Genomic DNA, 15,995 nt, shown 5'->3' on the forward strand with positions numbered 1-15,995 from the left:
CAATAGAGTTACCGCCTTTATGTAGTGGGATAATATGAGAGATTTTCCAGATATGAGGGATGGTTCCTTCTTGGATGGTTCTATTTATGAGTAAAGATATTGGGTAAGCAATTTATTTGGCTGCTTTTGTAAGAATAGGGAGGGAGCTTGTCAGCAGAGGGAGTACAAGGTTTGAGTTTGAGAAGTAGTTTGAAGATGGTAGAAGTAGAGATGGGTTGTAAAGAGAAGCTACAGTTAGAGTTTAAGTGATTGTTAGGAGGATAAAAGTTATTAGTATTTAATTGTCTAGCGAGAGATTGAATAGTATCAGAGAAGAATGAGTTAAAAGTATTTGCAGTTTGAAGAGGGGTGTCAGGGTTGGCATTTAGTGGGGAGGGAGTTTTAGCAGTACCTGGAGAAAGGAGTCTATTGATAGAAGACCAGAATTGTTTGGGTTTATTTAGATTAGTTTCTTGTAGGTTGCAGTAGAACTTTCTTTTATCAGTGAGGATGGCTTTTTTGGTAAGATTTCTAAGTTGGTGAAAGTGATGAAAATCAGAGCTGATTCTATGGGACCTCCATTTGTTCCAGATCTTATTTTTGGAGAGAATTAGTTTTCTAGTTTCATTTGAGAGCCAAGGGGCTGTATTAGATTTCATTCTAATAGTGCGTTCGGGAGCATGCTTGTCTAGAATAGAAAGGAAAGTATAATTAAAGAATGATACTGCTTCATTAAGTGGAAGAGTCTTTAAAGGGTTCCAGTTGCAAGTTCTGAGTTCGTTCTGAAATAGGTCGGTTTTAAAGTGTTTAGTGGAACGTATTTTTCTTATATTGAGGGGGGGAAGATAATCAGTCTTCTCTCTTGCAATGTATGTTAAACAGTGATCACTGAGGTCATCAGGCAGGGTCCCAACATTATAAGTGATATTACATTTGTTTATAAGAATCCAGTCTAATATAGTCTGTTTTCTGTTTAACTTATTAACTCTTGTTGTGGATGTAATGGTTTGGGTGAAACCGTTTAGGTTAATGTGAGAGATGGGATTATCGGTATTAATAGCATTCCAGTCAATATTTAGGTCGCCAAGAATGATAGTTTCTTGGGGGTAGTAGTTGGAAACCCAACTGAGAAAGTCTTCTACAACTGGTATGTTGTTTCCTGGAGGTATGTAAATGCAGATGATGTAAAGGGCTTTTTTGGCATTAAGTTGAAGTTTTGAGATGATGGCTTCCACCTTACTATCTTGGGTTGGACAGGCAGGTAGGGTAGAGATATTAAGATGGTTCTTAAACAGTATTGCTACACTGCCACCCTTTCATTTGTTACGGTCAAGCCTGAGTATATTATAGCCTTGTGGTATAATCTCAGTATCGTTAGTGGCTGGCTTTAGCCAGGTTTCAGAGAGACAGAGAATGTCAAAGCTGTGTATATCTAGGAGGGTATGAAGGTAGGGTACTTTGTTGTTTACAATGTTAAGGTGTCCTATGAGGAGTGTAGTATTGGTGCCATGTTTGGGTGTTTGTGTAGAAGGATGTATGGGGCCAGGGTTGGGATGAATGTCACCGTCTTGTAAGGTAGGATTGATAGGTTTAGATGTGATTTTGATACTAAGAAGGGTTAGAGATCTTATTTTTTTGTTTGAGTGTAGAGTGTAGGAGAGATGGGAGTACCTATGGTATTTGGGTAGGAGGTATCTTGGGGTAGTATTCGTATTGGAGAAAGAATTCAGAGAAGTATAGAAGGAAGAAGTGTGTGTCTGTGAGTTTGTTGGCTGAATGAGAAGTGGATACTCGAAAAAGGTAAGGAGGTAGGTTGAGTAAAGAGAAGTTAAGAGTAGAATCAAGAGTAAAAACAGTGTGGATAGATTGAGACTCATGTTAGAGAGTAAGTAAGTTAGAGGAGGTTGTAGGGAAAAAGTCACAGATTAGGGGTAGTCTAGAGGAAGTGTGGGTGTATGAATGTAAAGAAGGGATATATAGAAGTGTAACAGGAGGTATGGTAGTGGTATGAAATGTGAGGTAGGGAGAGGGGTGAAAAGAGTGGGGAGATATAGAAAGGGAGGTAATAGTGGTAGAAGAGAGTAGGTGTGAGTAGTGTAAGGAGGGCTAGTATGTAAAAGAGAAATGAGGGAGGAGGATATGGAGAGTGTGGAGGGGAGGGGATTATTTTGGTGGTAAAGACAAAAGGATTGGATGGTAGGTCTAGGGGAGGGACTAGAGAAGTATAAGGTTAGGACCCCGGGGGGTGGGTGGGAATTGGGGGTAGGGAGGGGAGCGGAGTGAGTGGGACAGACACAGAGTAGACCACCAAGGAGGGAGGAAAAAGTATCAGAGTAGGCTGGTAAGTCAAGATGGGAGATAGTAGCCTAAAGAGGGAAGGATTAGAGAGAATATCAGAAGGAGGAAAGGGATAGTAGTAGGAAGGGAGAGAATAGAAAAAAATGAGGAAGGTAATAAATACTAATGTAAGGAGTATAGGTGGGTGTAGGATGACATCTAGTGGCCAAAAAGCAGAGGTGCACAAACATGCACAGGAGCTTCCAAAAGTAGAAGTAGACTAACTGGTAGAGAGAGGAAAAGCAAGTTAGCAGTCTAAAGTGTGGGGGAGGAAGGAGATAAGGGAATATAGGGGGGGTTGCTGCTGGCCGCTTAGCTGGGGTCAGACAAAGGCTTAGCAAGGATAAGTTTGTTAAAAATAACACTTCGTGATGTGGGTAGACATACTTTCTTGAACTCTTGAAGTAGTGGGTAGCAGAAGAAGGCAGTGTCTTGACTTTTCCAAGGGCAGTGGGCAGAGAGCACCTTAGTGGATTTAGTAGTGAGATTCACCCAGGCAAAAACACAGGGTAAAGCAGGGGATAGCTAGTACAAAAGAAAACAGTGGAAACAATAAGAAAATGTTAAAGTGAATATTAGCATACAGAGTATCAAATGCACTATCAAAATGCAAATAGTACAGATTATTCTAATGGTCAAAACAGTCATATATCACATAAGACATACACAAACAGTCGGGCAGGCCAAGCAGAAATCTTTGGGAAATTAAATGTCTAGGTATAGCAAATACTATTGAGATACTACTTAATTGACTGCTATAACATCTATAGTATGCAAAACCATATGTTGTAAAAAAAAAAATACAAAGATTTAGGTACGTAGTAAAGGTTGGCTATGAGAAGCCCTTAACAGAGTGGGATCTTAGCCCAGCCTGCACGTGTAAGGCCTCTACAGGTTAGGCAAGAAGGTTTATGGCTAGTAGAAGTAAAAATAGGTCTTAATAATAGAAGCAATTATATAAAGGCTGAACGACCCCTAGCAGGATCAAAATCCCCTAAACTAATAACCAACCAAAACATTAGCAAGAAAATATAAACAGTAGGGAGCCCAGTAGGGATAAGTAGCCTTGCAGCAGTAACTACGCAGTACTACGTTAATCAGACACAAAAGTAGTCAAACAAATAAATGAAGCCAAGAGTATGAGTCTTCAGAAGCACAACAGTTAACTAAGATAAACAGAAAAACGTAATAACCTAAGTTGCCATACAGTCGCTAAGTATTTCAACAAGTTTTTAAGATAAACAGAAGATATCTAAACCTGCGCTTGCATACAGTTGCTAAATAGTATAAGTGTAACCAGTTATTGCATTAAAAGACTACAACGAGCCAGGCACAGTACGGCTAATTCTTCAAATTACACAGGATTAAGCAGAAGTTGTTTAGTAAAATATCCATATAACAACGCTGGGACGCTGTCGCTTACAATTAAAACACAGTAACAGGTTAGAACCTAATTATGCAGCCCTATTAGCGACAAGAACTCCACATGTAGGAGAATAAAATAACATAAAAAGCAAAGAATACTACTAATTATACACAGCAGGACAAGTAAAGTGTAATTCCAGAGAAAGTATATATGAGAGGAGTCGCTAAAAGCTTTACATAGTATCTAGCGCTAATACTACAGCTAAATGAACCAAAAATAGCGTAGTTCTAAGTACTAAACACAGCGCAAACGCAAACGCGTTTACAGGACAGTCAATAAAGTGGATTCTATTTCACAGAGTTAGTACAGTTCAGCCGAGAGATATCTTTAGTTAAATAAGTTCAAACAAGCTGCAGAGTCAAAGCACAAAACAATACTGAGAGCAACGCGTTCGTGTTTACAGGACTGTTTTTAAAACAGAAACAAACATAAAATGCAATACAATCCCAGCCACAACTTCCTTTTAGAAAGCACGTTCAAACTTACTGTAGAGTCAGAGCGCGCAGCCAAGCACGCACAGCAGCAGCGAGGTGGGCTAAAAAAAGATGGCGCCCTAGGATTAGGGAGGAACAACTCAGGTACTATCTTGACAGAAAAAAATCTTTCAGAACTTCTGATCATTTGTTCATTTATTGTGAAGGTAAGAAGAAGGGCAACCTGTGTCAAAGATGACTATTTACAAATGGTTTTCTCAATTCCCACCATAAAAATATATTCCAGGCAGAGTTGAGTCACATTGTACCAGAGCCTTGGCTTCTGTCGGTTTTTGGAAAGGGTTGGACTCAAGAAGTATTCTAGAAGCAGCAACTTAGCATGGGTGTGAGAAAGAAGAACATCATGGAAAGACCCTGGTACAGTTGCTGTATAGATTTAGATGTCATGACAGTGAAATAAATAGGAGCAAATGTAAACTAAGGGGAGGCATGAAACATGTAAGTCATTTTCTTATGTCATAGAGACTAAAATCTGACCTAAAAATTGTCTTAGCAGTTATTCACATGCCAAGGCCAGGAGGCAAGCAGGAATTACAGAGCAACAATGCAACAGCTTTCAAGGTTTGTGTCTTAACATGTTTGAGATTACTACACCTCTAATAAAGATTTTAGAAAAAATGTAGCCTAATAATGGAGTTCTGAACAGGAAAATGTGAAAAGATTTGTGAAATAATCAAGAACCGAGTTACATTTGCACGAATATTAAGTTACTAGGATGTCATCAGGAATAGCTCCATTGCAATTAGATGTCAGAATGCTATGGGACTTGTAATGATCCAAGAGAGGAAAAAGAAACAGTTGTCTGTGGGTTAAGAGCATTTACAGATGCACAAAGCTGAAATACTGACTGGGAAAAGATACTGTACAGATATAAGACAGTTCATGAATATACCCATGGAAAACAGTTCAGGTAGAAACAGACCTCAAACCATTGCAAAGCATATTCAGAAACTCTTTATATAGAAACAACTATGAGAGTGCAGAGATTGTTATTTTGTTTACAAAAGTATAATCTGAAAGTGAAACTACACATTGCAGATATGGTGGGTAGACCATATTTAACATATATAGAGGAAAGTGTTAGAAAAGCTAGACATTCTAGAAAAATTAAGAATATTTTTAGACTTGAACTGACACAGTTACTGAAAGAACTTACAATGAAGGGTAAGGAAAGAAATTTAGCTGGGTATTCATCGACACTCAGTACTCCCATCAAGCACTAAGTAGCATGTTTTGTATTCCAGTCTGATGGAATATGGTTAGATATGCATGTCAAATACATGTCTTATGCTTAAATTAAAAAATGCATTTGAGATGCATAAAAAGGAAATATTTAGACACAGTTCATAAGAAAAGGTAAAAAAACAACACTGGCTAATGGTGTTTAACACTTCACAGTAGCAGTTCTAAGCGTTTTGAATACACATGTCAGTCTTATCTTTCTTTCAGAAAAGAAATAAATTGAGTCCAGGAGTTAATATCCAAAGCCTATAAACTAATAGCGTCTGATCATTTTAGACTATAAATGCTTGACAGGATACATGATTCACATCTTGGAATAGCAAAGTGCAAAGAAAGAGCAAGAGATATAATATATGAGCCAGGAATATTAACTCAGAGAGTAGAAGCAGTAGAAATGGTGTCATCTGTATTATACAGAGAACAACAATAGAAAGGAAGCGACAATAGCATACTGTTGAGTGAATACTGACTCACTACTGTTGAAGGAAGCCATGCAGCTAATATATCGATTATTACTTCAAGTTCCCTGAAATATTCAAACCAAGAGACACAGCAAATGCAAGTATGGCTGGTACATTAAAATCTATATTCTTGAGACTAATGATACTTGATGATGTCATATCGGACAAAGGAGTACAATACAAAAATAATAAATTCAGCTGATTTGTGCATGAAGTGGAATATAAACATATAATATTCTGCCCACACTCTTTGTAGTCTAGAGGACAAACAGAGAGAACTCCCCAAAACAGTGATTAATTTCCTAAGAGAGATATGTAGCAATATCTGTCAGGATTATCATCCCACTCATACACAGTTATCAGGCAAGGAAGCCATTGAGGAGCCTAACCCAGTTTTCCAATTTCCCCAGTGCGGGAAGTTTCTTGTTAACAGCTCATAGCCTCAGTCCTTTGCATTAACCGCCAGACAACATTTATAGGTACCATATTACAGGAGCCTAGTCTCTCACCAGGTCAGCTGTTAATGGAGGGAAGGTTGTAAAGCAAATTACGTATTTCAACAACATTGATGATGACTGGTAATGAACACAAATTAAAGAAAATGCTGGAAAGTAATCAGTACTGACAGAAGTATTTCTGTAATACAGACAGCTAAGGACTACTCAGTTAACAGTTTGAAAACAGCGTAAGAAGGCAAAAGCCATAGGTAAGCCCATGGCTTGAAACTTTAATTAGGGGGTAAAGTATCAGAGATACTTTGCTGTTTTTTGGGTAAGATGTAAAGCTATATAGAAGGATTCACAGACAACTGTGTTAGAAAAATATAGGAAAGTTGAAACTCCAGGAAGATGATCCAAAAACGGTTTTCTGTAATGAAAACAGAAGCTGTGAAAACCTCTGAGAATGCAGAGATGGACACAAGAGAGAGAGAAAGAGAGATTCCTGAGGTTATATCTGTAAGTACAAAGTACAAGAACTGTCCCAGATGCCCAGTGTAAATAGCCTTGTTAAAATTTCCAGGTGTGGAGGACACATGAAAAAAATAGGCTGGTATATAAGCTATTTGTGAATTACTTAATGATTCTGAAGACTGAATAGTTTTGTTTGCACTTGACTTTGACATAAATAACTTCTTTAGTGTTACAATTAATTTTAAAATGATAATTAAATGTGTGTTATTTCATAATTATAGACCCTATCCCTCAAAATGAAAATGGAAGATACGAAAAAGTCACCTGTGTGGACTTGAGCTGAATATAGACATGTCAAGGATCTGATCTGTGTTTTTAATAAAAACAGAACTTGCAGTAATTTCTTTTACGATCAGAATACAGGAAAACTGTTGTTTGTATGTACAAGGAATAAATGCATTTATTTATTGAAAATGCCCAACATTTTCTGTCCATACTCCCTAGCAAACAGCCACCATATTTATGATTTTCTTGTTAAAGTGAAGTCTTTCCTTTACATGATAAATGTACTGTTTTGCTTAACATTTTGCTTTTCAGCAAATAATTTATTTACAAACCTTTTGGCTATGGAATTTAATTATGTTGCTAATACAGGTTTGTTTTTGAAGAAATTAGTCTGGCATCCATTGTCTGACTTGGCATTTGCCAAATGCTTTCTGTAAGAATTAACAATATTGGCATTGATTAAGGCAGAGTTAAATTTCCTAGTGCATGCCAAGTTATTGCATTCACATATTGAATTAAAATGTTTTGTTCATGTTTGATCAGTATTGCAGAAGGAGGTAAAATAATAAACATCATTTTAAAGACACTGCACTTCACATGAAAAAGGCAGGTGTTGCTGAATTTCTCTCAAAGTTTTGTATAATGCCACTTTGTGTGAAAAAAATAACTGTACAGTTGTATGTGTGAACAGCAGCATGAGTACAGTTAGAACCATTTTTGTTTGTTAATTGATTTATTTGAAGATCATGTGACTTAATTAACAAGGTATTTAAATGTTTTTTTAAAAATGTGCATTTAGATTCTGATGAAGTCCTATGCTACAACTGGATGAAAGCGCTTAATCTGTTCTTTTTTGTGCAATAAAAGTTTGTTTTGACGGTGTTCTTGTCCTGAAAGCCCACTGGTTTGGTTTTTTGTCGTTTTGGTTCTGGGTTTGTTTAGAATATGCCATCTGCATCTACTTTCCATTCCTGTGGACCTTTTGGGACTCCACCACTTGGACAACAAGGAGGAGCTGTTTTGGAGATTGGGCTTTTAACCAAACTATTACAACAACTCTCACAGCAGGTTTCCCAACTTTCTGAAATAATTTTATGTTTGGAGACCAAAAAGAACAACATTCAAGAGGCCAATGGTATGTCTGACACTCCACCTGTTTTGCAGCAGTTTTTTAATGGACAAAGTACCAGTACCAGTGAGTGTAATGGGGATATACAAGGTAATAACAGCTCACGGGTACCTATTACTGTTTGGCTAAACAATGTTCCTGCTCATTTAAAAGCAGAGACTAACAATGTTAATCTAACGTTTAACATGTCTATGGAACAATTTGAGATGAAAATCATTAAATACAGGAAACTTTTCATTGAAAATGCATACTTTGGGGAATGTATCAAGAACAAGCAAGTCCCGAAGGGACTTAGGACTTGGAAATTTCCAAATGGGTTGAGCCCAAGTTCCCCCCAGCATCTTGAGTTGCTTAATTCTTTTGACCAGCAGGGTTGTGCATTAATGGGGATCATGGTACAGCATAACAATAAAGAACTTGACTCCCTTCGAAAATATATTATTGAATTAGAAAAAAATTTCAGAAATGATCCGCTTTTTGTCCACTGTGGTGATAAATACCAAAAGATTTTCAAAAACGCCGACAGAGTTTCTCATGATGTCAGAAACCAAAATTAAAGAAAAAAGAGAGGGATAGGCTTGAATACAGTAGGGGCATACCTATCCTTTACCTAATGCTCCGCGCAGTACTGGGGCTAACCTTGAAGATGACAATATGGAGTCACCGGCTCATTTTGAACCAAATGGGCAGAACGTCCCTTTAGAATAGTCCCCTTAGAGGTGTTTGGAATGCTTGAGGAACCAGAATCAGAACGAGCAGCAGCAGCAACCTATCGGATTCAGTGGAGGGGTTCTTCCAACTTCAACTGCAATGGCGATGGACATAGACATGGACATTGATTTTACTTTTGTTTCCTGTTTGAGTGATGAGGAGTTGGTGCAGACTGGTCCAACAATTGTTTCTAACTTTGAAGGTGACTTTCACTTATATAATTATACTGAACAGACTCTTAATGCTGAACATGCTTCGCTCCTTAGCAAGGGGTTTAATTTTATACCCTCAGGTATAAGATAGAGAATGTACTAACTGATTTCAAATTGTTACTGAGAAAGCTAAACCTGTGTTTATTGTTTAAAAACAATGACGAACAACAATATACCAGTGAATTTACTCGTAAAAGCTTGTTTAATTCCCCCCTTACAGTTACCTCTCATTATTTTTGAAAAAATCTGTGAGTTTGAATTGAGGAAGGTATTGGGAAATGATTGTCCTAATGTTGAATACAATCTTACTTCTGCAGAACACAATTTACTTAAAACTTTGTGCTTGGATAAAAAGCTGAGAGTTATGAAACCTGACAAGGGTTGGGGGTTGTTGTTATGACCAAGGTGGATTACTGAAATAAAATGAATATGCTGTTATTTGATGATAACATGTATGAAGAAGTTTCTGAGAATTTAGTAAATTTGTCCTATGTACATATTAACTATTTAGTTAAAGATATGTTTGACCAGATGGCCATTTCCTTTGAAGAATACCATTTTTTGGCTTGTGAACATCCTATTGTTCCAGACATCTTTGGACTTCCTAAAATACACAAGGATTTGTTGGACCCCCCCCCCCCGTCCCATTGTCAATGCACCCAAGGCCAAAGTGCACCTTCTTGCAAAGTATATAGACGTTAAATTAAAGAAATGTCTAGAGGCTTACTCCACTGTGTGCAAGGATTCCTCGGATTTTTTAAGGAAAATTAGAAACCTACCATTTATGGATGAAATTATTTTTTTGACAATTGATGTTGTTAATTTATTTAATGTCATCCCACATGAGTTGGGTATTGAGTGGTTCCAGGATTTTTTATTTTCCACAGGTAATTTTTCTAACAATGAAGTTTATGTTTTAGTTATTCTGATGGAAGCTGTCCTTAAAAACAATTTTGTGTTTTTTGAAGGGCAATCATTTTTGCAGAAATGTAGAGTGGCCATGGGGGCAGCTTGTGCCCCCATTTTTTCCAACATCATTATGTTGGAATGGGAGAAAAGGTTTGTCAAGGGGTGTCACTATGAAAAACACTGGGATGTTTATTGTTGTTTTTTGGACGACATATTCACTGCCTGGAAGGGGACGAAGGATGTCGTTGCTTCTTTTTTTGATTATTGTAACAGTACCACTGTATTTTTGAAATTTACAGTATTTGTTATTTGGATGTGGAAATTAGTAAAGAGATATGTGAGCAATATTTTTCGTAAGCCCACCTATTCTAATAGTCTCCTTCACTATGACAGCAGTCACCCGTACCACCAAAAGAAGGGCCTTGTCAAAGGCCCATATGTTAGGTTGGCACGTTTGATTTCAGAGGAAGGATCTTTTGTACAGGAGGGCAAAAAATTGAAGAAAATGCTCACCCAGCGTGGTTACCCTGAACTTCTTATTTCCACCACTTATAGTGAAGTTGTTAGGAAAAGAGAGGAGGGTTTATACAAACCTATTTTGAGGGACGGAGAAGTACACCTTGAGGATATAACAGCTACAGTAAAAGGTGGTAATGATAGGTTTACACATGCATTTATCACAACCCACAATTTAGATCACAGCAGTATAGCTCAAATACTGAAGAAAAACTGGAACATTTTTCTTGCTTTGAAGGGGTGGTTGAATGTATTGGGAATGAACCAAAGGTGGTATTCCAAAAAGGGAACTCTATTAAAGATCGGTATTCCAAAAAGGGAACTCTATTAAAGATCACCTTGAATGGCCAGGAACACACAATAAGAGAACTGGATCTTATAAGTGTAGAAGCTGTTCACAGTGTTTGTACATCAAGGAAGGGAATTCACTGTTAGTCAATATTAGAATACTTTACCCAGCCATTTATTGTAATTGTAACACCAAGGGTATTGTCTATATTGCTGTGTGCAAAGTGTGTACCTGTTATTATGTGGGTAAAACCACAAGACACTTTAAGGAACGTATTTATGAGCACCAGCTAGATATTAGACATGGTAGGAGTACAAATTATTTGGCTAAACACATTGGGCAATATAATAGTCACAGTTTTTTGTTTTTTGGTATAGCCAAGGTTGATTTGAACCAAAGAGGGGGTCCCTGGAAGGATATTTTAGAGGCCAAAGAACTGAAATGGCAGTTAAAGTTAGAAGCATTATATCCACCGGGGTTAAATGATCATTTAAGTATAACCAGTATACAGAAACTTAGATCTTCTGTTTTGTAGCCTTATGACAAGTGTGATAATTTCATATTGTATGATATTTTAGTAAGAGTAACACCAATATTTTAACAGCTCCATATTTTGTAAATGAAATAAGTATTTATATTATGTGTATATATATATATATATATATATATATATATATATATATATATATATATATATATATATATATTTTATTTTTTTTTAATTTTTCATAGTGAAATGAATAGCACAGAATATCATTAAATTTTTAATGACATGCTATTTATTAGAATGTTGGTTTTAGGTAAAATTTTCCTTTAAGGCAAATCATTTTGTTTATTAATTGATTTATGTGAAGATCTTGTGACTTAATTAACAAGGTATTTAAATGTTTTTTTTAAAAATGTGTGTTTAGATTCTGATAAAGTCCTATGCTACAACCGGATGAAAGCGCTTAATTTGTTCTTTTTTGTGCAATAAAAGTTTATTTTGACTGTGTTCTTGTCCTGAAAGCCCACTGATTTGGTTTTGTGTCATTACAGTTAGAACTCCATAGCAGAATGGTATCATTTGACAAAGCATTTATACTTTCATAGTATTCTGACACCTGGATTAACATGCCTTCATTTGATTTTTTTTTGGTTTTCTACTCAAGATGATAACTTGTCAGATGCTGGCAGCATGGAGATGGACGACAGGATCTCCTACCTTGAGCAGCGTCTGCAGCTCCAGGAAGATGAGATACAGGTGCTAAAAGCGGCTCTGGCAGATGTGTTGCGAAGGCTAAATGCCTGCGAAGAGTATAGTGTGCAGATTAACAGAAAAGGCCCTACAAGAGGTAAGAACAGTACTTACTGACTGCTATGTGATGAAGCCTCAGATTAACAGAAAAAGCCCTACAAGAGGTAAGAACAGTACTCAGAGACTGATATGTGATGAAGGGTTATAAATTTAATTCTTCTTTTATTCTTGTTTTCTGTTGAAATTTGAAGGGGTTTTTTTTGTTTTTTTGTTTTCCAAAATCATTTACTGGCAGCCCAGTCTGCCCATAATGCTGCAGGATTTTCTGGCTTTTTCAAATATCCAAGACAAATATTAAGTGGTTTACACATTTTTCTGGATGAAGCTCACCGTTCTTGTACTGCACTTCTTAGGTGCAAACATACAAAAAAACAACTATTCATTTGTAAGCTATTATGCAGCACTGAATATTTTGCAACACTGTTTCTTTATTTGGAAAAACATTCTGCTCCTAAGTGGTCTTAACCAATTTTCCAGTCCTCATTTGAAAGAACACCGTATTTCATCCTTGCAGAGCCAGCCTTCAGTGAAGAATGCTCATTATTCACATCAAAACTTAAAAAAAAAAAAAACATGATCACTACACCAAACACTTGAACATGATCTGTTTCATATTTAATTGTTCTCGTCAAGAATGTTAATGTGTTTGTAAAATGCAAAGTACGAGGATAGAACATTTGCTACTAAATTAATAAAATTATAAGTATTTTATGGAGTCTAATAATAACAGAATATCAAAATTAATATAAGGTCAAAATATTTTTGTTTTAAGCAGTGATATCTAATATTTGGGTCTATAATACCTAATCGACTGCTTAGCTTGTCGGATGCCTAAATGTTGACAGCTAAGGGTCGAAGGCTTACAATCTCGAAAGGCCAGGTAAGCGAATTCTTTCATTGGGAAAGAATTCACTTGGCCATTATCGGGAATTTGCCCTTTCTCCAATGAAGAGCGATCTCGGAGTTGGTGTATTTAGTTGGGGGGGGGGGCAGAGCCCCCCCTTTTTTACGGCTTGGAAGTTTATGTTAGTGTGACATGGTCACGCGAATAGCTCTAGTACCACCTGTAACATGATGTTCTATAACAATATAATAACAGCTATGAATGAAAAAATGTTGCTGTGATGTAATTTATGTAGATTCATTTCAGCATTTGACAGGGACATACACAAAACACTGATCAATAAATTAGAACAACTTGGTATCTACATACTCTTAATAAGATGGATAGCTGCTTGGCTTACAGGGCTCTGTCCTAGGCCTTTACTTGTTTAGATTGTATTTTTCAGACCTAGCTTTTTCATCTGAGGTGGTCTACAGTCTGTATGCAGATGACCTGAAATTGGGTAAACTGATTATGTGTGTTACAGATAAGGCATGTCTGCACAAGAACTTGATTAAATTGACCATTTGTGAACAGGAGAATAATATGCTGATAAATACATCAAAAACTAAGCATATGAGGTTTGGGACACATAAACTGAAAGGTGAATATTTTATACAGCACACACTGAATGAAAAGTGTAGATTCATTTAAGGACCTGGGTATATGGGTAGATCCATCTTTGAGTTTTTCTAATCATATCAACCAATTGGTTAATGATAGTTATAGAACTATAGGTTGTACAAAAAGATTTATAAAGTCTAGGAAATCAGAAACGATGAAGTAATTGTTTGTTAGTCACATTAGACTCAGAGTTGAGTATGGAATAACAGTATGCAAACATTATAAGAAAACAAACATGAGTAAACTGGAAAGAGTACAGCAGAAATATACCAAGGACATCCATGGATGTGAAAATTTAAGTTATTATGAAATACTAAAATATGTGAACTTATACAGTGTCGCATAGATATCTAAGAGGAAATCTTATTCAAGTATGTGGGGCATTTAGAGACAACTACCTGTGGGAATGCTTGGGGTTATGAAAAAGTAGTAGAGTATAATCAGACAACCTTTGTAGAACATTCTATAGGAATGAGACATGCACTAATTGCTTCTTTGAGACATCTGCTGATGTATGGAACAGACTAAAGAATTGCACTAAAGCAAATAGTAGTTCAGATATCTTTAAGAACAGCCTGGACACTTATTATTTATTTATTTTATTTATTTTACATTTGTTGACCGGGCTAGTCTAACTGGAATAAAATCCATTTACAGTAGAGGCCCGGGGAGAAAAGCTCCAACACAGATAATTTTATACAGTAAAAAATAATAAGTTCAAAGCAGTATAACAGTAGTAAAATAGCTCTAAACAGTTACAGCCATTCACATACACAATATATGACTGTAATAATTGTCTCGAATTCAAAGAATTATAATGATAATTAAAAAAAGGTCTAAACAGATTACAGACATACAGATTAGGTACAGTTGACAGTACAAGGATACCTAGCTCATGCTGAGGTGATATGCAATGCAATAGAAATAAAAACAAATTAGTAGTTTTCAATTGGAAGCAGGATAACAGAAAGTATATACTGTTGATGAATTATAGAAATATATCATATGATACAGTGAGATAAAGGTATATAGGAAGCAGCAAGAGTATGTAAATTGGTGGAATATACTCTTGTTAGGAGCAGAGAAGACATTTAGTCAGGGTTAGTACAAGGACAAAGCCAGTGAGAACTGAGAAATTGCTTTATTTTTAGTTTAAAGAGTCTTGTGGAGGTCAGAGATAGGAGTTCAGAGGGAAGTCTGTTCCAGTGTTTGCCTATGGAGTTAGAAAACAAAGAATCTCCAGCTGTGTTGTTGGATTTGTTGATAGTAATAAGTGGCTTATTAGAGCGTGGGTTCTTAAGATTGTTGTAGGGGGTAATGAGGGTAGTCAGTATAGGTGTATAGGTGGGGTAGTACAAGCTCTTATGGATAATAGTGAGTTGTTGAGATAGTATCTGGTTATGAAACTCTAGCCATCCTAGTTGTTTTAGATTGTTGCAGTGATGTGTTCTAAAAGGAGATCCTGTGGCAAATCTAGCAATGGAGTGATAGGCAGTAGCAAGTTTGTTTAGGTTATTTTTTGTGAGATTGGTGTATATGGGTGAGGCATAGAGTAAGGTAGTGATTAAATGAGTTCTAGCTATAGCGATTTTGGTTGAGGGAGTAAGGAAGGGTTTGATTCTGGAAAGGGATCCCAGTTTATTATTTACTGTTTTTATAGTGATGTTAGTATGAGTGTCAAAGTTTAGATTATTATCTATGGTTATTCCAAGAAGTTTGGTGGTTGTGTCAGAAGATATGAGAGTCCCATTGTTGGATGTAAGAGTGAAGTGAAGAGGGGCAGACCTGTAAAAGAGTTTAGTTTTTTTAGGGTTAAGTAAAAGGCAACAGTTTAAAAACCATTGTTCCACTGTGTTAAATGCATTTTGTATAAGGGATTGTAGCTCGGTAGGGGTATTAGCTGAGCAAATAATAGTGGAGTCATCTGCATATTGAATGCAGGTAGCATGTGGGATTGCTAGGTGGAGGTCATTAATGAAAATGGAAAATAACAATGGGCCTAAAATGGAGCCCTGGGGGACACCAAGGGAAATAGGGAGGTGAGAAGATAGGTTGCCTTCCCATAGTACTGCTTGTTGTCTATTCTCTAAGTAGGATTTGAACCATTGTAATGCTAGAGTATCAAGAGAAAGAGATTTTAAGTATTTCAATAAGGAGCTGGTGGTTAACCATGTCAAAAGCCTTAGATAAATCAGTGAAGACTACCTCTGTAGTTTTCCCTCCACCTATTCATTGCTGTTGTATGCCTTACTCTGACAAAATTCAAGTTACTTTTGCACAACAATATGAC

General features: G+C 36.6%; 1 protein-coding gene across 3 annotated transcripts in view; it reads left to right on the forward strand.

Moving 5' to 3' along the window:
• EML2 (EMAP like 2) overlaps positions 1-15,995 on the forward strand; it is a 1,798,491-nt gene that overhangs the window by 513,584 nt on the left and 1,268,912 nt on the right. For all 3 annotated transcript variants that reach the window (XM_044085260.1, XM_044085417.1, XM_044085337.1), the window contains exon 2: positions 12,053-12,235. In XM_044085260.1, the coding sequence (XP_043941195.1) occupies positions 12,053-12,235 (183 nt within the window). The remainder of the gene's footprint in view (positions 1-12,052; positions 12,236-15,995) is intronic.

Source organism: Protopterus annectens, chromosome 1.part0 (assembly GCF_019279795.1).
Source record: "Protopterus annectens isolate FY-2018-M chromosome 1.part0, PAN1.0, whole genome shotgun sequence".
Lineage (NCBI taxonomy): Eukaryota > Metazoa > Chordata > Ceratodontiformes > Protopteridae > Protopterus > Protopterus annectens.